General features: G+C 32.1%; 2 protein-coding genes across 3 annotated transcripts in view; both read right to left on the bottom strand.

Annotated features, from left to right (window-relative positions):
- LOC141300371 (uncharacterized) overlaps positions 1 to 4,050 on the bottom strand; it is a 96,960-nt gene extending 92,910 nt beyond the window's left edge. The window contains exon 1 of the mRNA XM_073830645.1: positions 3,980 to 4,050. The gene's annotated coding sequence lies outside the window, so the exon portion shown is untranslated. The remainder of the gene's footprint in view (positions 1 to 3,979) is intronic.
- Positions 4,051 to 8,530: 4,480 nt separating this feature from the next.
- Positions 8,531 to 24,275, bottom strand: part of kcnh2b (potassium voltage-gated channel, subfamily H (eag-related), member 2b) — a 113,966-nt gene continuing 98,221 nt past the window's right edge. For both annotated transcript variants that reach the window (XM_073830503.1, XM_073830504.1), the window contains exons 4-11: positions 20,973 to 21,172; positions 15,970 to 16,222; positions 14,212 to 14,405; positions 14,024 to 14,126; positions 13,686 to 13,934; positions 12,194 to 12,383; positions 11,453 to 11,633; positions 8,531 to 10,258 (exon numbers count right to left, since the gene is read on the bottom strand). In XM_073830503.1, coding sequence (XP_073686604.1) covers positions 10,061 to 10,258; positions 11,453 to 11,633; positions 12,194 to 12,383; positions 13,686 to 13,934; positions 14,024 to 14,126; positions 14,212 to 14,405; positions 15,970 to 16,222; positions 20,973 to 21,172 — 1,568 coding nt within the window. In that variant the 3' untranslated portion in view covers positions 8,531 to 10,060. The remainder of the gene's footprint in view (positions 10,259 to 11,452; positions 11,634 to 12,193; positions 12,384 to 13,685; positions 13,935 to 14,023; positions 14,127 to 14,211; positions 14,406 to 15,969; positions 16,223 to 20,972; positions 21,173 to 24,275) is intronic.

The following is a 24,275-nucleotide window of genomic DNA, read 5'->3' as shown; positions in this document are numbered from 1 at the left end:
TGTACACGCACAACTTAGTCACATGCCCAATAACAAGACTACCCTTACAAAACGAATAAGGAATTTAGTACTCATGTTGCCACTGGTAAGCTCTGCTCTGCTGTTGTTTACCTGTGCGCCGTGCATGCACCTGTGAAAAAGTCCCGAGAGTAATTTACGTCAAGTGATCGGCTTTTTTGATCGGTGCTTTTGGGGTTCGCCGATCAAGCTATTTTAAACCAATATCGGCCGATCAATCGGAGCATCACTAGACTGGAGTGGTGTGGATTGCATGTGAATTACTGTGATGTTTTTATCAGCTGTTTGGACTCTCAATCTGACGGCACCCATTCACTGCAGAGGAAAATCTGTTGACGAATCCAGCTCATCTACATCTAAAATACACAAATATTTTGCCTGAGAAACATCTATGTATACATCCCTCAGAATTTGTAACGTAAAGCACAATTAACAACATGATGAGTGAAAGGAAAGACAATGAAGCAGACAAAGCATAATAGTTCTTACTAAATCACAGGTCTGTTATGTTTGGGTTGCAGACAGGAGTGGAAAAATCAATGCAAAATGCAAATAATAAAATGCTACTAAGCATTTAATCATGCATTAGTAGAATAGCATTATAAACACTGTTACAAAAGGAAGGAAATGCTCTTCCTGTATCTTAAAAACTTGGCATGTGTTAAATCAAACTCAGTATGTAAGTGCAAATTAATCTGTCACTAGGCAGAAGACAAATTAGACTGATGCGAATTGTTGGGTGGAGTTCTAGAGACTTCTTTAGTATTACTACTAATGTATAACAAAATATACAACACGTTAACTATAGTAAAACCACAGTCAATTTTCAAGGGGTTTGTATTTGTGCATACTTTCTTTTTCTTTGTTTTGTTTTTATAACTATACTGCCTTAATGGTTTGATCTTTCTACTGTTTAAAAACAAAAATAAGAAAAAAGGATCTAAAACCTAATCAAATAGTTCTTATAAAATAAAAATTTTTGTGAACCTTCATTTCAGATCAGGAGCACGGATAACGAATCATTTGATGTGTATCGCGAATCATTTGATTTGAATCATTCAATTCACGAAATGATTCTCAATCCCGTTCTGATCTAAATCAAATGAATTGCGAAGCACAAAGTTCTGACATAAATCACAATGATTCACAATACACAAAGTTCCAATCTAAATCTAATGATTCGCAATACACAATTTGAAGTCCAGATCTGAAACAAATTATTCGCAAGACGTGGTCCAATTGGAGCGCTTCGAAACGTTTTTACTGATTCAGAGCTTCGAAATGTTGTGTTTCACCCATCACGACGTGCTTTTTAAAATTCTTCTTTTAATTTGATCTGTTTTTTTGCTAGTGAATTACTTGAAATGAATGATCGAAGTAACAAGAATCAATCAGAGTGGTTCCTAATCAAGCCTAAATGACTCACTTGATTTGGTTCATCTGTTCCTCTTGTCGCATCTTTAACCATGTTTACATGACACTGCCAGTACTACTTGCTTAGCTTGATTGATTTCTCACATTATAACAGAAATAAGCGAAAAAGGTTTCATGTTTTTGAAAAGATTCGCTCTTATTGACCAAATTAAACACTTATTTGGATATGCTGTCTTTTAATATTTCAAGCACTAATCAAGTACCCCTTCAGGAATATTTTTTATTTTTTTTTTTTTTCAAGAGTTTTCCAGGCCTTCAATTTCAAAAAGTCAAAAAGCACTTTAAACACCTTGTACAAACCCTGGAAAGACTGGTAAGTACAAAGATGAAACCTACTGAGTATAGACGCATCAAAGATAAATGCATATAAAATTACTACAAAATTCGTTACTGAAAAAGTCTAAATGATTAACTTTTTAACCTTGATATCTAAAAGTGTTGCAGAACAGTCACTGAGAGCAGTAATTTGTAAAAAGTGAAACTGATCTGAATGAATGACAAGGAAGACAATAAAATAAAACAATAAAATAGGTAATAACAATAAATGTTCTGCACAAAGCAACGGACACTTTAAGCACCTTGTATAAACCCTGGAAAGGCTTTGTTTCCACCCCCTAAATTTTTTTTTTTAAATCTAAAACTCTGAACACTATGACAAAGCACAAATATGAAACCTACTGACTATACACGCATTCAAAAATAAATGCATCTAAAATTATCGAAAATGCCTAAATGATCAACTTGTTTACCTAGATATCTAAATGTGTTGCAGAACGGTAATTTATAAAGCCTACACCTGATCTGAATGAATGACAAGGAAGACAACAACAATAAATCGAAGGCAATAACAGAAAATGTTTTGCACAAAGCAGTTCAGATGTTTTTGGCACAAGCTACATACCATACTAATATGAAGAGTGTAAGACTGAATATGTGAGCATGAAAAAAAAAAGCATCACTTAAAAGGAATGATCGAAGTCACGAGAATCAATCAGAGTCGTTCCAGCATAAATGACTCAACTGATTCAGTTCATCTGTTCCGTTTGTCATGTTTACACGACACTGCCAGTACTACGACTTGCTTAGCTCGATTGTTTTCTGACATTATAACGAAAATAAGCGAAAAAGGTTTGATGTTTTTGAAAAGAGGCGCTCTTATTGACCAAATTAAACACTTATTTAGATATGTTGTCTTTTAATAATTCAAGCACTTTTCAAGTACCTCTTCAGAAATATTGTTTCTTTTTCAAGGGTTTTCCAAGCCTTCAATTTCAAAAAGTCAAAAAGCACTTTAAGCACCTTGTACAAAGCCTAGAAAGATGAGGTTTTCCCCTTATCTTTCTAAAACTCTGAACATTATGATAAAGCACAAAGATGAAACCTACTGACTATAGATGCAAACAAACATAAATGCATCTAAAATGACAACAAATTCATTACTGAAATAGTCTAAACGATCAACTTGTTTACCTAGATATCTAAATGTGTTGCAATATGGTAATTTATAAAGCCTGAAACTGATCTGAATGAATGACAAGACAGATAACAACAATAAAACAGGCAATAACAGTAAATGTTTTGCACAAAGCAGTTCAGAAGTTTTTGGCACAAACTACACACCATACTAATATGAACTGAAGAGACTGAATATGTGAGCATGCATAAATGCAAGGCGGTTGTGTGTGTGTGTGTGTGTGTGTGTGTGTGTGTGTGTGTGTGTGTGTGTGTGTGTGTGTGTGTGTGTGTGTGTGTGTGTGTGTGTGTTCTGTAATCCGCTGATGCTTGTGTCACATCTAAATCCTCAGCAGGATGGATCATACATGATTCAGCTCAAACACACAACAAACTCTACAGACAGAATGAATTGTGACAAACCGATGGACAGAAAGCAGTTTCCATCTCATCTACAACCTGATATACATAAAAACTTACTCTGCTAAAAAAATACATCTGAAAAATCCATTGATTGTCAGTAAAACCTAGAAAATACTGCATAATTAATAGTCCCAGTCAAGCATAATTAATAGTCCCAGTCAATATATCAATATATATGAGTGATGTCACCATTGACAGGCCACACATACACAATCAAGGACAACTTTACTAAGAAATACACAACCTAGCTCACATACAGAATCAAAAACAACAGTTTTATTCCTAAACTGATCTGAAATCAGCAGCAGCTCTAATGGATCAACAGCGAAATCATCTTAATCAATCAATCTGATCAGATTTCAGGCAAATCAACTTAGTCACAGTGATTTTAACACACTTATATAAGTTTCACAAGTGGGTTAGGCTGTCAAATGAGCTGTTTAGAAACACAAACACAGACAGATAGAGAGACAAATAAATAAATTAACAGAGAAACCAGACCAGACATAGTTCAGTCACTTCAACTGTGTCACTGACCCACGCAGCCCGCTTGCGCAAACCGCCCTCAGCTCGCACTTTCCCGCGCCACTCTTTCTACGCATCGACACAATAATAAAGTCGAGTTAATAGACTTTAATAAGTTTGTTCTCACCGTTTCCGTTGATTTCCGAGAGTTTTCCGCGCGTGTGTCGGTGTCGCGGCCTCACGCTGATCCGCCCTGCGCTCTTCACTGACCGCACACACACGTCACCGCCCTCTGACGCGCTCAGCCAATCGCAGGGCAGAAACGGTTGACGGACAGCCGTGTCCTCCAATCACAGCGGGGACGGAGCGTCTCTGCGTCGGATGCCGCCTGGCCAACTGGCGCACTTTTGATAGACAAGCGGCGGGTGCAATCAGTAAGTTTGACTCCTTATACGGGCCAATGGCGAGCCAATGAAAGTGAATAAAATAGAAATCTAACTTTCACTCCACTGAAAGTATATATGTTGTTTCTGTTATTTAAGTAATTTATCTGTTACTGAGGTTATTGCAAATGCATAAATCCTAAATAATAAAAAAATATTAAAACGATTTAGACATGCAATATAATATAAGCTAATTCTGGCTTTAAGTATGTGAAATATTAAATTGAAACGTATTACTATTACTAACTTACCATAATTTTATTTTAAACTGACAGACTCGATAATATTGTTTCTATAATTAAACAAAATAACAAAATCACTGCTGAGTTTTTTTATTGGTTAAATGTCGCCATCTAGTGCTTTAATCAAACGTGAAAGAATATCAAGACTCTTTATGTTTGAACTGCTTTATTCAAACGTGAGTCTCTATAAATGAAATTAGTTTATTAATGCATTTTGTGTATGATTAACATGAGAGCATACAAGTATACAAACAAACAAACAAAAACACTACATCAGTACATAATGTACTAGTAATTAGTGAAATTAATATGAACTGAGAACTATGAGAAATGTGAACTTTTTTTATAGTTAACTAATGGTAATAAAAGTGTTACAGGGTTTGTACAGAAACTGTCAAATTAAATTCTAGGACTTTCAAAGATCTCACGTATCAAACAATGTCTTATTTTTCAAATGGTACAAAAAAGATAAATAAAAATTCATCCAAAAAAATTACACACTTATTTCATAGATACATTGTCTTTCAAAAATTCAAGCACTTTTTAAGTACCTCTTCAGCTATTTTCAAGGGTTTTCCAGGCCTTCAATTTCAAAACGGTCCAATTCAAGCACCTTTGTGCAAACCCTGCTTTAAACAATATTAGTGATTACAAAAGAAAGGAACTTTTATAAGTGACTGCATTTCTTTACTTCTTCGTCCTTGTTCAAAATCTTAAAATAAAACTTTAAATTAGATTGTTTTTTCCAATGTGGATTGAGACCTCAATAGCATAAATAATTAAATTCAAAATTAATTTATTTTTAAACTTTACATTTCATTTATTGTAGTTTTACATCCATCTCAAATACAAACGATCAGGTGGAAAGGTGCACATTACTACTACCAATCATAATAATCACCTGCAACATCATGATCAAATTAATGATTTAGGGCAGACACTGCAGGCAAAAACACAGTTTTTTCATGCACCTGTCAAGTTTGAGATTTTAGGCTTTTTGGTGTTTCATAAAGTGTTTATTCAGACTAGTGGAAAGAAAACACCCAAAAGACAGTTAAACGTTTCTTTTATAGCACTTCATCTATTTGTGTCAATAGATTTCAATTACAATAAAGGCTGTTTTCTCAAAATGAGAAATAAAACATTAATCTCCACTTCAGTAGCACTTACACACACCAAACTTTACATTTGTATTTGTATTTCTGTCTATACTCTACAGGTTTTTACAGAGGGATTTCTTCATATAGAATTAGATTGATTTTATACATTTTACTCCCCCCAAAATAGTAAAAAATACATTGTTTTCTGTCTGTTCTAAATTTTTTTCTGAATTATGGAGTGACAAAATGAGATACCCAAAATTCCTCTTTGTAAAAACATTTGACTCTAATATGTCAAAAAAAATGAAACAAGAATTTTGAAACTGACTTCATCCAGTGATTTTTGTACTAGAAATGTATGCAAATTAGCACATATTTCATTAAATAATGCCTCATTTGCAAATTAAAGGAGAGACACTGCAGGCAAAAACTGTTTTTTCATGCACCTATTAAGTTTGAGATTTTAGGGTTTTTGTTGTTTCATGAAGTGTTTTTTCAGACTAGTGGAAAGAAAACACCCAAAAGACACAGTTAAACATTTCTTTTATAGCACTTTATCTATTTGTGTCAATAGATTTCGATTACAATACATATTTTTAAAAGGCTGTTTTTTTTTTAAATGAGTTTTTTCTCCTACACTGAGCCATAAATCTCCACTTCAGTAGCACTTACACACACCAAACTTTACATTTGTATTCCTGTCTATATTCTGAAGGTTTTTACAGAGGGATTTGTTCATATATAATTAGCTTGATTTTATACAACATTTTATTCCCCCCAAAATAGTAAAAAATACATTGTTTTCTGTCTGTTCTAAGTTTTTTTCTGAATTATGTAGTGACAAAATGAGATACTCAAAATTAAACAAGAATTTTGAAACTGACTTCATCCAGTGTTTGATATTTGTACTAGAAATGTATGCAAATGAGCACATATTTCATTAAATAATGGCTCATTTGCAAATTTAAATCTAACATTTTAGAACACTTGTAATACAAAAAATGTTTGCAATTATCAATTTAATCAATTAACTGGGTAAGATGATAACTATTAATAATTTTTTTGACCCTATTCACCTGCAGTGTCTCGCCTTAATTAATGTTAATAAAAGTTTACCTAAAAAAAAGAAAAGAAAAGCAGTCAGTTGTTTTGAAAGAAGTTTATTGAAATAAATATTTTGAAACTTTATAAAGTCAACCGTTTATAATGCTAGCACACAATCAAGACTTTCTGAAGTCTGTCCGATCACATCAGCTCGCTCCAACAGGATTCCAGACCTCAGTAACGTAACAGCAGTGTTCAGTGTCACCTGTCCATCCTTCCACGCGCAGGAAGAACATGAAATGACTCTCAGTGAGCTGGAAGTACAGGGCTTCAGTCGACACATTCTGTCATCTCTCGCCGCTGAAGATTCGCAGTGCAGCATGCAGATAAAATGTGCACATGTCTTTGTTATTACCTTTATATATATATATATTATATATAATAACTGATATACTTACATCATTATTAACAGAGATATTCACATATTCATTAAAAAAAAAAAGAGGTTTCCTCTACAGTGTTCTTCTTTTTTATTTTCTGCATTTCAAAGCATGCCAAGGAAATGCGATTCTGCATAGTGTCGGCTATAGGGATGCCAAGAATTCATTTCTTTACAAGACTCTGGTATGTACAGCAAAACTGGGAAGGAGAAAAATAGCAATCCAGTGTAAACGAATTACCAAAATAAATTAAAACCCAAAAGAGATTGAAAAATATGTACATACAACATGTCCTTCGTGATCTGAAAGTGATGCGCTGGTAAAGCCTGTTTAATCGTCATGGATTTGGTGTGTGTTTGGCCGGTTTTATGTGATCTGTGTCTAAAGTTGATGGCGTAAATGCCCTTGGCTTCAAATCCCTGGAAATAGACGTAAAGAGAGCAGAGATCCTCCTCTTCGGGAGAGAGATGGTGTAAAGTGCACAGCGGTACACCGAACGTCAAGAGAAACACACGTTACACACACAAAACCCATTCAGCAGGACAGATCAGGATCCACACGTGTGACAGAATAATCGTGGACTGAAACACAGTCATGTTGTTATATAACCTCCATTAATTACTGTCTGAGCATTAGGACAATGAAGATGAATTTCTGCGCTCACAGTCACCTGACACAGATTAAGAGCAATCCTGGATTACCCACAAACAATCAAGAAATAAATAACTGTGTAGACGTTTCAGTTCTCCAGCGGCGAGCAACACAACTTAACAAATGAAATACTACAGCCATGTTAGGGTGAATCTCACAAAAACTAAACAATTAAATTACTTTTGAAAATCAGTGATATATATAAAACGTTCAAAAGATTAGGTATTTTCTCTCTAAATTTATTTTTGAAGTTTCAAAACTAATTAAATATGATTTACACACTCAAGCAGTATTTGTTGGCTTTAAGTTATGATGAGGTTTAAAAATAATAATAGTAACTTTTTTTTGAATAAATAACAAATTATTATAAAAAAATTATAATTAAAAGTAATTTAATCAGTTTGAAACTCAACATAAAAAAATTAATTTATTAATGTATTAATTTATTTTATTTGTTTACTGATTTTAAAAACTAATTACATATACATTTCTAAACGTTTTACACTAAAACTACTTGAGTTTAATTTATGATGGTCTAAAAATAATAATAATTATTATTAATTAATATTTAAAGAAAAAAGTAATTTGTTTTAAATCTAAGTATAAAAAAAAAAAAAAAAAAATGTGTCACCAAAAATGTCCATAATTATAATTGATAGAATATATATATATATATATATATATATATATATATATATATATATATATATATATATATATATATATATTATTTTTAAAGTTTCAAAACTAATAAAATATAATTTATTTTTTGAATATTCTTTCTTTTTTTCTTTTGAAACAAAAAAAGAAGGGGAAAATAATGGGGGAAAAAATTTAATATATAATTATATATAATATATATAATAATATACCGTATATTAGTTAAAGAGAATAATCATTAAGTATAACAATAAATATAAAAATAAATATAATTCTCTTTTTATGCCAATATAATATTTTTTCTCTTTGCTTTTAATATATGGGAAAAATTTGACCTGTGTGTGTTTTTGTGAGATTCACCCATTTATAGCTGTGAAAAGACTCCTATACACAGAATTTATGGAGACACTAATATAATAATAATAATAATCAAAAGAATAACAAATATGAACTAGCTAAACATGTGCAAACTCCTGCACTAATCAAAATAAACATGAATGTTGTTATTTACTTCAGTAGTGTCGAACAGTTCTTTCACATTGACACAAACACACGTTCGACCGTCCTTTCGCTCACTTTACAGTTCGACTCAAATTAGATCCAATATTTGGTATCAACAAAACACAAATCACAATTCAAAACCTCTAAATTCAATCCTAGAGGCAAAATGATACAGTCACGGTCATGATTAATGGATGTTCTCATGCTAATGTCTTCCTTCCTCAAGAATGCTTATTTTAAATATTATAGTCATTTAAATATAATAATGATAAAGTCTGCTAGAAAATAAATGGCTAAATATTAAAAGTGTATTATCGCATGCTTAAGAGCTTATGTAAAGTTTGATTTCTCATTGGTCCACACGTCAATGGAAAACCAAAACAAAACTTTCGTTTTTTACTTCATTGTCGAGTTCAAGAGCTCATAAATGTACCAAATAATGATAAATAATCACATGGCTGTGGCTTCAGGCCATAAACACCACAGACGATCGGGAAAAGCCAACGAAAAACATTTGGTCCGACCCAATCTTCAAATATTTGGTTTGGTTTGTGTTTTAAAGGATTCGGTATTGCTAAAGCTAGTGTGTTCTAACTATAAAAATCACGTCATGTTGAATTGTTCAACAAAAAGCTGAAAACAAACGAACGGAAGCCGAGCGGGACGTGACACGCGTTCCATTGGTTGCATATTGTTCATCCAGTGTCAAACACATGATATGCTTCATCAAAAATGGCATAGCTTTAAACACCCGCCAATCATTCCATTCAGCCAATCCAGTGTGCTTGGGGCGGGGCCCGAGGCTCCGCCTTCTCCATCGACGCACAGGAAATGAAGGCAGTGACAGGACAGACAGAAAGAACACAGCAGGTTATTATTATTCGTGTGATTTTGTCTGTTAGGCCAGCTAACACTAACGAGTTCAGTCAGTTTTGGAAGCGCGGCAGACGTGAAGATAAAGATCGAGAGAGAGTTCAGTGCAAGACATAATGGCTACTTGAAATCGGTAATAATCATCATTATTCATTTACGGATATCCAATACTGGATGACAGCAGTAAAGACCGGTAAAACCGCCTCCAGTGAATCTCCGAACCCTCCGCAGTGCAAAACCAGAACCAGAAGCAGAAGCCAGGAAAGAGGGTTGGTCCGTCCGGTTTGTTGTCCTCTGGTCTGGCGGTGGTCTCTCTAGCTCCTGGGGTCTGAGCCGTGTTTCTGTGTGGTCTGTGAGCTCAGTGACGTGTGCGGTTCTTGTAGAGAGAAGCGGCGGTGAACGTCCAGGTCGGGCACAAGCTCCAGTCGGGCTCCGAGGCTGGAGAATCCCGCACGAGGAGCAGCGCTCACCGCAGTATGGAGCTCTGTGGAGCCGCTGAGAAACTCACAGGACTGGAGAAGGAAACAGAGCAGAGAAATTGCTGCTGTAACACTGTTTGCACCACAACTATATTACTATTATTTGTTTATTGTTATACAAATATTATTTGCTCAACCAAAACTTTATATATAAATATGCAAAGAATTATATATAAATTCTACAAAAATGGCAAATAAAAAAAAAACACAATATAATCCATATATATATACTAGAAATATAGTAGAAAAATGCGAAAAAATATATTATATAATAATATGGTGTGTACAATAATAATAATAAAAATAAATAAATAAATATATATTTTGTACACACCATAAACATATCATTATGTACTCAGTCTTTAACTTTAATTGATAAATAAGTTGATATATATAATATATAAAAGTGATATATAAATTCTACAAATATGTTTGTACACACACCAGTAATCAAAAGCAAAAATGCAAAAAACTATATCATTACATACAGAACTTTGGCCTTTATTAGGTCAAAAAAAAAAAAAAAAAAAAAAAAAAAAAATTATATATATATATATATATATATATATATATATATATATATATATATATATATATATATACAAATATTTTTATTGTACACGCCATAAACATATATAATATTATTTGCTCAACCAAAACTTTAGTTTGAATTAAAGATGAAATATACTATAAAATGCAAAAAATATATAGTATATATATTTTACAAAAATGTTTGTATAAAAATGCGAAAAAGAAAAGCACAAAAAAAGCAAAAATACAAAACTAAAAAAAACTAAACTAAAAAAAAAAAAAAAAAAAAAAAAATTATATATATATACTAAAATGACAGTCTTAAATGAATCAAGCGTGATGTCAGCAGTAACTTAAGGGTGCTTTCACATCAGTGGTTCGGTTCATTTGACCACAGGCTACAAATGATACATTGTAGCATTTTCTCTGCCGTTTTGGGTCAGTTTCACAACAAACTGATTGCTCTGGTCTGAACTAGTTGAAACAAATCAAAATGCGTTTGAAGAGGTGGTTTCGGTACGCTTTTTTGGTTCGCTTTCGGTGCGCACTCGAGCGCCAGTGCCACATTCACACCTTCCCAAACGAACCGCACCAAGAGGGAAAACGAACTCTAGTGCGATTCAACCGAACTAAATAAGGCAGGTGTGAAAACACCCTAAATCTTTGCACTAGAAGCTCACTGTGGTTTTGCGTTACCTGTGAAAGAGAGGCCAGTGTTTTGGACTCCAGCGGCGTGACGGGCTGCACGAGTATCTCGGGGAACATGGACGCCTGCGGCGGGGAGGAAACGCTGCTGTAGGAAGGAGGAACCAGCATCATCTGCCTCTGCAGGAGCTGCATGATCGCGCCGATATCCGTCGACATACGACTCTCCAGTCTGAACACACACACAAACAGATTATTCAGAAAATATTGCACAGTTAAAGTTTTTTTAAAGTGCACAGTTAAATTTGCAATGCAATGCAATTCATTTCTGTATTCATAGGTGGCGCTGTCAGGCTGTTAATGCAAGTCAGTTGATTGAGAGCAGGTTGGGTTGACATTAGAGTGCGGATCGGGCCACATTTTTTCTGTCCGAGCCCGGCCCGCGTCCGTCAGAGCAGTAACCGAACCCGACCCGAGCCCGACAGGCATTAAGATATTATAGCACAGGCGCACATACACACGTCTTTCGTTGTCCTGGCTAGTTTGACACATTTCCGCACACAGGAAGACAGATTTGGGGTAATATTTTACATTTATTTTAATCACAAAAACGAACCTTAGCATCAAGTGAAACAGGCCCATTGGCTACCTACTAAGCAGTTTTAAATTTTAAATGATCAATGCCTTATCGCGCTGAAGTGACCGATCCTTTCTAAATATCTGTCTGATCCCGGCCCGGCCCGTCGGGTACCGTCGGGCTCGGGTCGGGTATCCATGGGTAAGGTGTGAGACCTGTTGAGCTGTTTCTGCAGCAGCTCCAGTCTGCTCTCCATCTGGCTGCGCTGTTGCCGGCTGATGCTGCGCAGAGGGGTGCTGGGATGCGGCGAGGGCGACGGGAGATTGCAGCGGGGAAGCTCCTGATATTGCCTCCCCCGGCTGTCACCCCAAAAACTGAAGATATTAGACACACCTGAGAATGCACCTGAGAAAGACACACACACAAGCACACATGCACATTACTACCACATACAGTACTGTATGATTTATAAGATTTATCTTTCTAAACACACTTGGTTAAATAATATTAATTCATATTATTACCATAATATTTTTTGATGATTGTTACACTTTATTTAATTATTCATATTTAGTATTTAATTATTTAATTTTGTATTTGATAAAATATAATATGATTTAATTTAATTTATTTTAAACCTCCTTTTTGTCTGTTAACATTATTTATTTATTCACTGACATTAAATTATTTATTCATTCATTCAATTTAATGCATACATACATATAAAATATTATCTATTTTATTAATATATAATTTACATATATTATTTATATTTTAATTTCAAGTATAATATAATATATTTTATTTTATACCTCCAGTTCACGTTATTTATTTATTCATTGACATTACATTATTCATTCATTCATTCATTCATTCAACTGTGACTTATTTATTTTTAACTTTTTAAAACAAATTATGATACATACAGAGCAGGAAAATAGTGTGCATTTTCACATAATTTTACTAATATTTATACATATTATAGTTATCTATTTTAATAGATTTTTATTTACATTTTAAATTTATTATTTTAATTTTGTATAAAATATAATATAATATATTTTATTTTTTACCTCCAGTTCACGTTATTTATTCATTGACATTACATCATTCATTCATTCATTCATTTATTCAACTGTGATTTATTTATTTTGAACTTATTTTTTATTTTTATTTTTTATGGTGTGCATTTTGTGCATTTTAATGCTTTACTTTAATGCATGTTTTAATACCGTTATTTTAATATATTTTTATTTATATTTTAAATATATAACAATTACATTTTAGTTTATTTTCCACTATCACTGCCTTATTATATTATATTATATTATATTATTGGGTAATATTCATAAATTATTAAATATTTTATTAATTATTTGTCAAAAATGCTCTCCATTGCAAACATCTTGACCAGGTCAACTTTTGCAAAATATTATATTAAGATCTATTAATAATAATATTTCAATTAAACTGTCTCATGTCACTATATATCCTAATATTTTAATATTAATATTTTAGTTTGTTTTATGTTAAATGTTTATAACAAATGTTAACAGTTTATTTTGCATATTTTAACATTTATATTTTATACAACTGAATATGATAAAATTTATATTATGAATATTTACAATATAATTATTCTCAATTATCTCAATTATTTGTCCTTTTTTCTATTATACAATACATATATGAGTGCCATTCTCTCACCTGATAGGGCGTTGCATGTGTTTCCGGTTTTTGGATCACCCTCTCCCTCAGTCACATCCATGAGTGTTGTGGGAGGGGTGGGGCATGTGTGCACAGGCTCCTCCCCCTCATCGCCACTGGAGTGGGAGGAGATAGAATTGCGAGGCTCCTCCCACCCCGGTTTGAGTTCGCTTTTGTTACTGGCTGCTTGTTTTCTGCCTCTCCGGATGGGTTTCTGATTCTTCTTGATCTCTCCAGCGTCGGCATCATCTGGAAAAACAATCACGGGATGAATATTCAAAACAACACATGCAAAATGATTCCAATGTCTGTTTTTGTCAATTGGAAATAGAGAAAACCTTTTTCTGTCCGTCGTCGGAATGAAAGCTTTCTCCTCCGCAGTTTGTTGAAGCCGACGCAGTCTGAATCATCGCTGCTGGGAGATCCGGGAATCATGTTGGTCTGTAAGGGAACGTGTACATGCACACACTCAGTTCTGTGTTTTATACACTATTAGTGGAAGATTTTCACATTAAGCGTGACTCACGTCTCTGAGGTTGAAGGTGATCTCCAGATTGCTCCAGAAGTGGTCGGAGAACTCTGGATACATGTCCAGCACCTCCAGCACGTCTTCTCTGTGGATCTTGTGAAGGTCACAGTATGTCAGCGCCCTCACGTCTGCGTTGGATTTCCCGGGCCGTGCGTACAGGTTGATGGGCTCACCGAATATATCGTTCTTCCCTAGGAAGTACACAAGATCACTGTCAGACACATCCAGAAATAATCAGAGTAACAGAGGTGTACACATGTATTCTTGTTTTTTTATAACTTGTGAGCAGAAGGAAGAATGTCTACATTTTGGTCTAATTGTAGCTGGAAGCCTTTCTAGCAAATTTAAACCCTTTTGTATTACATAATATTTAACATCTACATCACAAAATTTAGTTTGTCTTTAATGCACTTTTATTTTTATTTATCTGTGTTTGTGCATTTTAATAATTTGCTTTTAGATATGATATTATATACATTTTATTTATGTTGTTTATATATATATATTTTTTTTTATTTATTTTATACCTCCTTTTTGTTGTCCGTTTACATCATTAATGCTTTACTTTAATGCATATATATATATATATATATATATATATATATACACATACACACACACACACACACACACACACAATATATTTTATTTTACACCTCATTTTTACATTATTTATTTATTTATTCATTGACATTACATTATTCATTTATTCATTCATTCATTTAACTGTGATTTATTTGTTTAAAAATTATTTTTATAATAATTATGATACATACAGGACAGCAAAATAGTGTACCTGCATTTTTTTTGCTACGCTTGTGCATTTTAATCCTTTATTTTTCTGCATTTAATACTACTACTACTACTAATAATAATAATATAATATAATATAAAATTATATATATATATATATATATATATATAGTATTTTATGAAATAGAATAAAAAATAATATAAATATATTTTTATTTTCTACCTCCTCTTTGTTTAAATGATTTATTTATTTATTTATTGACATTACATTATTCATTCAACTGTGATTTACTTATTTTTCATTTATTTTGTTTTTTGATACATACAAGACATGAAAATAGTATACCCACATTTTTTTTACCTATGCTACTTTTATAAATTTAATAATTTATATTCATCTTTTAAAATATTGTTATCTATTTTAATATATTTATATTTTTATTTTAATTATTACCTACATTTTGTCCGATTTTTAACATGTATTTATTTATGTATTTATTTATTTTATTTTATTTTATTTTATTATTTTTAAAATAATACACACGGGACTGGGAAAATGGAATATATACTATAAATAAATCAAATAAATACAACATATTTTGGTCTAATTCTCATATAAAACAACTTCAGAAGACTTGGACAGTCATGCATTTTTTCCCCTCTTTTTGGAGCTTGGAAGTCACTAGTCATTGCACTCAAAGAACAGCAGTGGCGTTCTGCTAAACATCTGCTTTGGTTTACCACAGAAGAAATGCAGTCATGCAGGAAAAGTAAATAAATGATTTTTAGGTGAATTATTCCTTGAAGCATGTGCATTCAGTTATACAATTTGACAGATGACATCCTGTAGGTGGCACTAGAGGATAAACAGCTATCTAGCATGGCTTAAACAGGAGGCATCACAAAAAACAGGCCCTGGTTCTTTAAAAATAAGTGTTTTATGTTGTATAAAAAACCAGGGAGGATCTTTCTAAAACATCATCATCACTTAAAACCACTTACCCAAGATGGCCACCACAACATCTCCACGTAAGATCTCGATGGAGCCGCGGGAGATGAAGTAGAGCGCGGTCAGGACGTCTCCGGCGTGCACCAGCGTGTCTCCCGGCGGGGCATGTGTGGTCTTGAACTTCATGGCTAGCGCCCGCAAACACCCTTTACTCGAGCCTTTGAACGCTTTACAGTTCTGCAGAAGAGTTCGGTTCAGATGCAGACAGATATCGGCCTGCAGACACTCTGGGAAACCCTTCAGCACCTGAAAGAGTAGATTAAAATAACTATTAAGGCCAGACACTGCAGGTGAAAAAAAAACTAATAGTTATGGCCTTACTTACTAAGTTGACTGATTACATTGTTAATTGCAAACATTTTTTGTATTACAAGTTTCTAAAATGTTAGGTTTAAATATGCAAATGAGGCATTATTTAATTAAATATGCGCAAATTTGCATACATTCCTAGTACAAAAATCTAAACACTGGATGAAGTCAGTTTCAAAATTCTTGTTTAATGTTTTTGATGTATTAGAGTCAAATGTTTCACAGAAGGAATTTTGGGTATCTCGTTTTGTCACTCCATAATTCAGAAAATAGGCAGAAAATGATAGATTTTTTTTTTTTACAGTTTTTTGGGAATAAAATTTATAAAATCAAGCAAATCATATATGAACAAATCCCTCTGTACAAACCTTCAGGATATAGACAAGAATAAAAATGTCAAGTTTGGTGTGTAAGTGCTACTGAAGTGGAGATTTATGGCTCAGTCCAGGAGAAGAAACTCATTTTGACGGCCTTTATATATAGACTGTAATTGAAATCTACTGACACAAATAGATAAAGTACTATAAAAGAAACATTTAATAGTGTCTTTTGGATGTTTTCTTCTCACTAGTCTAAAAAACCTATTTACGAAAAACCAAAAAGCCCAAAAATACAGTAAAATATATATTTTACCTTTTTGTTTTTCATGATTATTTGATGAACAGAAAGTGCAAAAGAACAGCATTTATTTAAAATGGCAATCTTTGTAATATTATAAATATCTTTACGGTCACTGTTGATTAATTTAATGCATCCTTTCTGAATAAAAGTATGACTCCTACACTAGTATTTAGTACTTATAATCAATGACCATAAATCATTACTTTTACTCAGTTTTTTAAATTTAGTTATTCAAGTTGCAAAGCTTCATGGGATCTGCAGTCTCATAAAACATATCAAATACACAAAATCTCATTTTTTTGTACATTTGTCTTTTAATCAATGATTTAAAGGAAAAGTTTATTTCCAAAACAAAAATTTACAGATAATTTACTGACCCTGTTGTCATCCAAGATGTTGATGTTATTCTTCAGTCGTAAAGAAATGATGTTTTTTTTGAGGAAAACATTTCAGGAATATTCTCCATATAGTGGACTTCTATGGTGTGCATGAGTTTGAACTTCCAAAATGCAGTTTAAATGCAGCTTCAAAGGACTCTAAACGATCCCAGCCAAGGAAGAAGGGTCTTATCTAGCGAAACGATCGGTTATTTTCTAAAAACAAGACAATTTATATACTTTTTAACCTCAAATGCTCGTCTCGAGAAAATGAGATGGGAGTTTTTGGACATACCCTAACTGTCTTGAACCAGAATAACCAATCGTTTGGCTAGATAAGACCCTCTGAAGCTGCATTTTAACTTAAAAAAAAACTTTTAAAGTTTTAACTTTTTTAGTTTTAAAAAACTTTTTCTTTACGACTGAAGTAAGAAAGACATGAACATCTTGGATGACAAGGGGGTGAGCAAATTATCTGTAAATTTTTGTTCTGGAAGTGAACTTCTCCTTTAATGCCGTGCTTCATTTCAGAGCTGAGTGGTTCAGAAAAGAATCTTTTGAAAAATCAATGAAAAAAATTCCAGTCCACATCATTTCACTGTCCAATCAGAACGCTCCACTGCTCCTTAATGAAAGGAGTTGGCGGGCGGAGGTGGACGCTCATTTGTTTGCTTTACTTGAATGCGTAATCTCGTTAAACTCTGCATTTGCGGCTGGGAATAGTAGAGGATGTGCTAGTGAGGACAGTAGCTAAATGAACTCATTATTTATAACACACATTCATGTAATCCAGCTCACAAATCACTTTAAAGGTGATGCATGTGAGTTTATTAGTGATAAAGGAATAGTTCACCCATAAATGACTCACAAGATGTAGATGAAAAAGTCTGACCTTATTTCTTGCAGCTGGAAGTTTATATCCTGCTATTTTGACTTCATAATGTGCAATTGTGAGTTGATATCACACAATTATGAATAAAAAAGTCATAATTCACAAAATTCTGACTACAATTCATAATTACGAGTTTATATCATGCAATTCTGAGAAAAAAAGTCAGAATGGTGAGTTTTATATCAAAATTCTGACTTTATTTTTCAGAATTGTGAAATATAAACTCAGAATTGCAAAAAAAAAAAAAACAGAACTGCAAGATACAAACTCACATTTGTGGGAAAAAAAAGTCGGAATTGTTTTTATCTAACAATTCTGACTGCAAGTTTATATCCCACTATTTTGACTTTATAAATTCCAATTCTGAGAAAAAAAAGTCAGAAAGGTGAGTTTATATCTCACAATTCTGACTTTATTTTTCAGAATTGCAAGTTTATTTCTCAGAATTGTGAGAATTGCAAAAAAAGCCAGAACTGCAAGATACAAACTTGTATTTGTGAGAAAAAAAGTCACAAATTTTTTTAACTCGCAATTCTGACTATTTCTTAGTTTATATCCTGCTATTTTGCTATTTATAACTTGATATTTTGATATTATATTTCTCGCCATCGTGAGTTTATATCATGCAATTCTGAATAAAAAAGTCATAATTCACAAAATTCTGACTATAATTCATAATTATGAGTTTATATCATGCAATTCTGAGAAAAAAAGTCAGAATGGTGAGTTTTATATCAAAATTCTGACTTTATTTTTCAGAATTGTGAAATATAAACTCAGAATTGCAAAAAAAAATCAGAACTGCAAGATACAAACTGACATTTGTGGAAAAAAAAAAGTCGGAATTGTTTTTATCTAACAATTCTGACTGCAAGTTTATATCCCACTATTTTGACTTTATAAATTCCAATTCTGAGAAAAAAGTCAGAAAGGTGAGTTTATATCTCACAATTCTGACTTTATTTTTCAGAACTGCAAGTTTATTTCTCAGAATTGTGAGAATTGCAAAAAAAGTCAGAACTGCAAGATACAAACTTGTATTTGTGAGAAAAAAAGTCAAATTTTTTTAACTCGCAATTCTGACTATTTTTTAGTTTATATCCTGCTGTTTTGCTATTTATAACTTGATATTTTGATATTATATTTCTCGCCATTGTGAGTTTATATCATGCAATTCTGAATAAAAAAGTCATAATTCACAAAATTCTGACTATAATTCATAATTACGAGTTTATATCATGCAATTCTGAGAAAAAAAGTCAGAATGGTGAGTTTATATCAAAATTCTGACTTTATTTTTCAGAATTGTGAAATATAAACTCAGAATTGCAAAAAAAAAATCAGAACTGCAAGATACAAACTCACATTTGTGGGAAAAAAAAAGTCGGAATTGTTTTTATCTAACAATTCTGACTGCAAGTTTATATCCCACTATTTTTATAAATTCCAATTCTGAGAAAAAAAAGTCAGAAAGGTGAGTTTATATCTCACAATTCTGACTTTATTTTTCAGAATTGCAAGTTTATTTCTCAGAATTGTGAGAATTGCAAAAAAAGTCAGAACTGCAAGATACAAACTTGTATTTGTGAGAAAAAAAGTCAAATTTTTTTAACTCGCAATTCTGACTATTTTTTAGTTTATATCCTGCTATTTTGCTATTTATAACTTGATATTTTGATATTATATTTCTCGCCATTGTGAGTTTATATCATGCAATTCTGAATAAAAAAGTCATAATTCACAAAATTCTGACTATAATTCATAATTACGGGTTTATATCATGCAATTCTGAGAAAAAAAGTCAGAATGGTGAGTTTATATCAAAATTCTGACTTTATTTTTCAGAATTGTGAAATATAAACTCAGAATTGCAAAAAAAAAAAATCTGAACTGCAAGATACAAACTCACATTTGTGGAAAAAAAAAGTCAGAATTGTTTTTATCTAACAATTCTGACTGCAAGTTTATATCCCACTATTTTGACTTTATAAATTCCAATTCTGAGAAAAAAGTCAGAAAGGTGAGTTTATATCTCACAATTCTGACTTTATTTTTCAGAATTGCAAGTTTATTTCTCAGAATTGTGAGAATTGCAAAAAAAGCCAGAACTGCAAGATACAAACTTGTATTTGTGAGAAAAAAAGTTAAAAAAAAATTTAACTCGCAATTCTGACTATTTCTTAGTTTATATCCTGCTATTTTGCTATTTATAACTTGATATTTTGATATTACATTTCTCGCCATCGTGAGTTTATATCATGCAATTCCGAGAAAAAAGTCAGAATGGTGAGTTTATATATCTTGCGAGACAAAAACTCACCATTATTTCCAGAATTACACATTTATTTCTCAGAATTGTGAGTTTATTTCTCACAATTCTGAGAAAAAAAGTCAGACTTACGAGATATAAACTGCAAAAAAAGGTCCGAACTGCAAGATACAAACTTGTATTTGTGAGAAAAAACAGTATTGGGAGTTTTTTTCTCCCAGTTCTGATTTCGTTTCTCGCAGTTGCGAATTTATATCCCGCTATTTTGACTTTATAACTTGCAATTGTGAGTTTATATCTTGCAATTCTGACTTTATAACTCGCAATCGCAAGTTACATCTCACGATTCTGAGAAAAAAGTTTTTTATTCAGTGGAAACGGGCTTTCGTATGTATCAGAGGGTTAACTTTAGATTTAACTTTCAGCCATTCACTGCAGAGCATCCTTTGGTGAGACAGTGATGGAATGACACATTTCTCCAAATCCGATGAAGAAACAAACTCTGAGGGTGGTGTAAGGTGGACTCACGGCGTTCATGTCGATGCCGTTGGTGTAGGACCAGGCGTGTTGGAAATATTCCTCCAGTCTCTGGCGCAGCGGGTTGGGAATCTGATGGAAGCGGATGAACTCTCTCACCCGCAGCATCTGAGTGTGATAACGAGCCGTTCCGGAGTACAGCCGCTGGATGATGGCTGACACGTTCCCGAAGATACTGGCGTACATGAGCGCTGAACAGGAACAGGAAGGGCAAGGTTAAAAATAGCGTCATGATGAAGCACCTACACAGGTACATGCCTCACACTTTACCGCTGTGACATCTGCTTAGATCAGCGCCAATTTTATCACGGGTCGAGTTGGCGGACAAGACAAGTTATGCTGTTAACTAGGACATTTCTGTGCTCTTATAAACATCTGAAAAACACACACACACAATTATGAGCTGAGACCCACAGTGTGATTTTATACAAAGAGTATGTTTTAAAAGAAAACACTGTTTTAGCAATTACTTGTATTAATTGTGAAATTTACTAGGAGTTTCTGATTGAAAATGGTTTCTAAACAAATCTAAACTGTACATTTTTTGAAAAGTTGTAAATAAAACAAAAATTACTGGAGTATGTTTTACAAGAAAATGATATTTCAGCACTTGTATTTCATGTTTGATTCAGTGTGTTACTTGCTGTTAATTTGTGATTAATTGTGAAATTCGCTCGCAATTTTGGAGTGAAAACCACTTCTACACTGTTAAAAAAAATACAAAACATGTATTTTATATATTTACAAAAAAAAAGTAAAATAAAAATACATTTATTGGAGTCTTTAAAGGTTTTTTAATTCAATGTGTTACTTGCCGTTTCCTTGTAATTAACTGTGAAATTTACTAGGAGTTTCTGATTGAAAATGGTTTCTAAACAAATCTAGACTATACATTTTTTTGAAAAGTTGTAAATAAAACAAAGATTACTGGTTTATGTTTTACAAGAAAATGATATTTCAGCACTTGTATTTCATGTTTGATTCAGTGTGTTACTTGCTGTTTCCTTATAATTAATTGTGAAATTTACTAGGAGTTTCTGATTGAAAATGGTTTCTAAACAAATCTAAACTACATTTTTTCAAAAGTTGTAAATAAAAAATTACTGGAGTATGTTTTACAAGAAAATGATATTTCAGCACTTGAAAATGTATTTCATGTTTAATTTAGTGTGTTACTTGCTGTTTCTTTGTGATTAATTGTGAAATTTGCTCGCAATTTCTGAGTGAAAACCACTTCTACACTGTAAAAAAAATACAAAACATGTATTTTATATATTTACAAAAAAAATGTAAAATAAAAATACATTTATTGGAGTCTTTAAAGGTTTTTTAATTTAGTGTGTTACTTGCTGTTTCCTTGTAATTAATTGTGAAATTTACTAGGAGTTTCTGATTGAAAATGGTTTCTAAACAAATCTAGACTATACATTTTTTTGAAAAGTTGTAAATAAAACAAAGATTACTGAAGTATGTTTTACAAGAAAATGATATTTCAGCACTTGTATTTCATGTTTGATTCAGTGTGTTACTTGCTGTTTCTTTGTGATTAATTGTGAAATTTGCTCGCAATTTCTGAGTGAAAACCACTTCTACACTGTAAAAAAAATACAAAACATGTATTTTATATATTTACAAAAAAAATGTAAAATAAAAATACATTTATTGGAGTCTTTAAAGGTTTTTTAATTTAGTGTGTTACTTGCTGTTTCCTTGTAATTAATTGTGAAATTTACTAGGAGTTTCTGATTGAAAATGGTTTCTAAACAAATCTAGACTATACATTTTTTTAAGAAGTTGTAAATAAAACAAAGATTACTGGTTTATGTTTTACAAGAAAATGATATTTCAGCACTTGTATTTCATGTTTGATTCAGTGTGTTACTTGCTGTTTCCTTATAATTAATTGTGAAATTTACTAGGAGTTTCTGATTGAAAATGGTTTCTAAACAAATCTAAACTACATTTTTTGAAAAGTTGTAAATAAAAAATTGCTGGAGTATGTTTTACAAGAAAATGATATTTCAGCACTTGAAAATGTATTTCATGTTTGATTCAGTGTGTTACTTGCTGTTACTTTGTGATTAATTGTGAAATTTGCTCGCAATTTTGGAGTGAAAACCACTTCTACACTGTTAAAAAAAATACAAAACATGTATTTTATATATTTACAAAAAAAATGTAAAATAAAAATACATGTATTGCCGTTTCCTTGTAATTAACTGTGAAATTTACTAGGAGTTTCTGATTGAAAATGGTTTCTAAACAAATCTAGACTATACATTTTTTTGAAAAGTTGTAAATAAAACAAAGATTACTGAAGTATGTTTTACAAGAAAATGATATTTCAGCACTTGTATTTCATGTTTGATTCAGTGTGTTACTTGCTGTTTCCTTATAATTAATTGTGAAATTTACTAGGAGTTTCTGATTGAAAATGGTTTCTAAACAAATCTAAACTACATTTTTTCAAAAGTTGTAAATAAAAAATTACTGGAGTATGTTTTACAAGAAAATGATATTTCAGCACTTGAAAATGTATTTCATGTTTAATTTAGTGTGTTACTTGCTGTTTCTTTGTGATTAATTGTGAAATTTGCTCGCAATTTCTGAGTGAAAACCACTTCTACACTGTAAAAAAAATACAAAACATGTATTTTATATATTTACAAAAAAAATGTAAAATAAAAATACATTTATTGGAGTCTTTAAAGGTTTTTTAATTTAGTGTGTTACTTGCTGTTTCCTTGTAATTAATTGTGAAATTTACTAGGAGTTTCTGATTGAAAATGGTTTCTAAACAAATCTAGACTATACATTTTTTTGAAAAGTTGTAAATAAAACAAAGATTACTGAAGTATGTTTTACAAGAAAATGATATTTCAGCACTTGTATTTCATGTTTGATTCAGTGTGTTACTTGCTGTTTCTTTGTGATTAATTGTGAAATTTGCTCGCAATTTCTGAGTGAAAACCACTTCTACACTGTAAAAAAAATACAAAACATGTATTTTATATATTTACAAAAAAAATGTAAAATAAAAATACATTTATTGGAGTCTTTAAAGGTTTTTTAATTTAGTGTGTTACTTGCTGTTTCCTTGTAATTAATTGTGAAATTTACTAGGAGTTTCTGATTGAAAATGGTTTCTAAACAAATCGTCTCGGGTTACGTATGTAACCTTAGTTCCCTGAGGGAACGAGACGCCGCGTCAGGAACGCTATGGGGAACGCCATTGGCGGGCCGCACTCTGAACTGTGTATAACAACCAATGAAATGACGGGAGTGACGTCACAG

The sequence above is a fragment of the Garra rufa genome, chromosome 24 (assembly GCF_049309525.1).
Source record: "Garra rufa chromosome 24, GarRuf1.0, whole genome shotgun sequence".
Taxonomy (NCBI): domain Eukaryota; kingdom Metazoa; phylum Chordata; class Actinopteri; order Cypriniformes; family Cyprinidae; genus Garra; species Garra rufa.
This window is presented reverse-complemented; position numbering and strand designations above follow the sequence as displayed.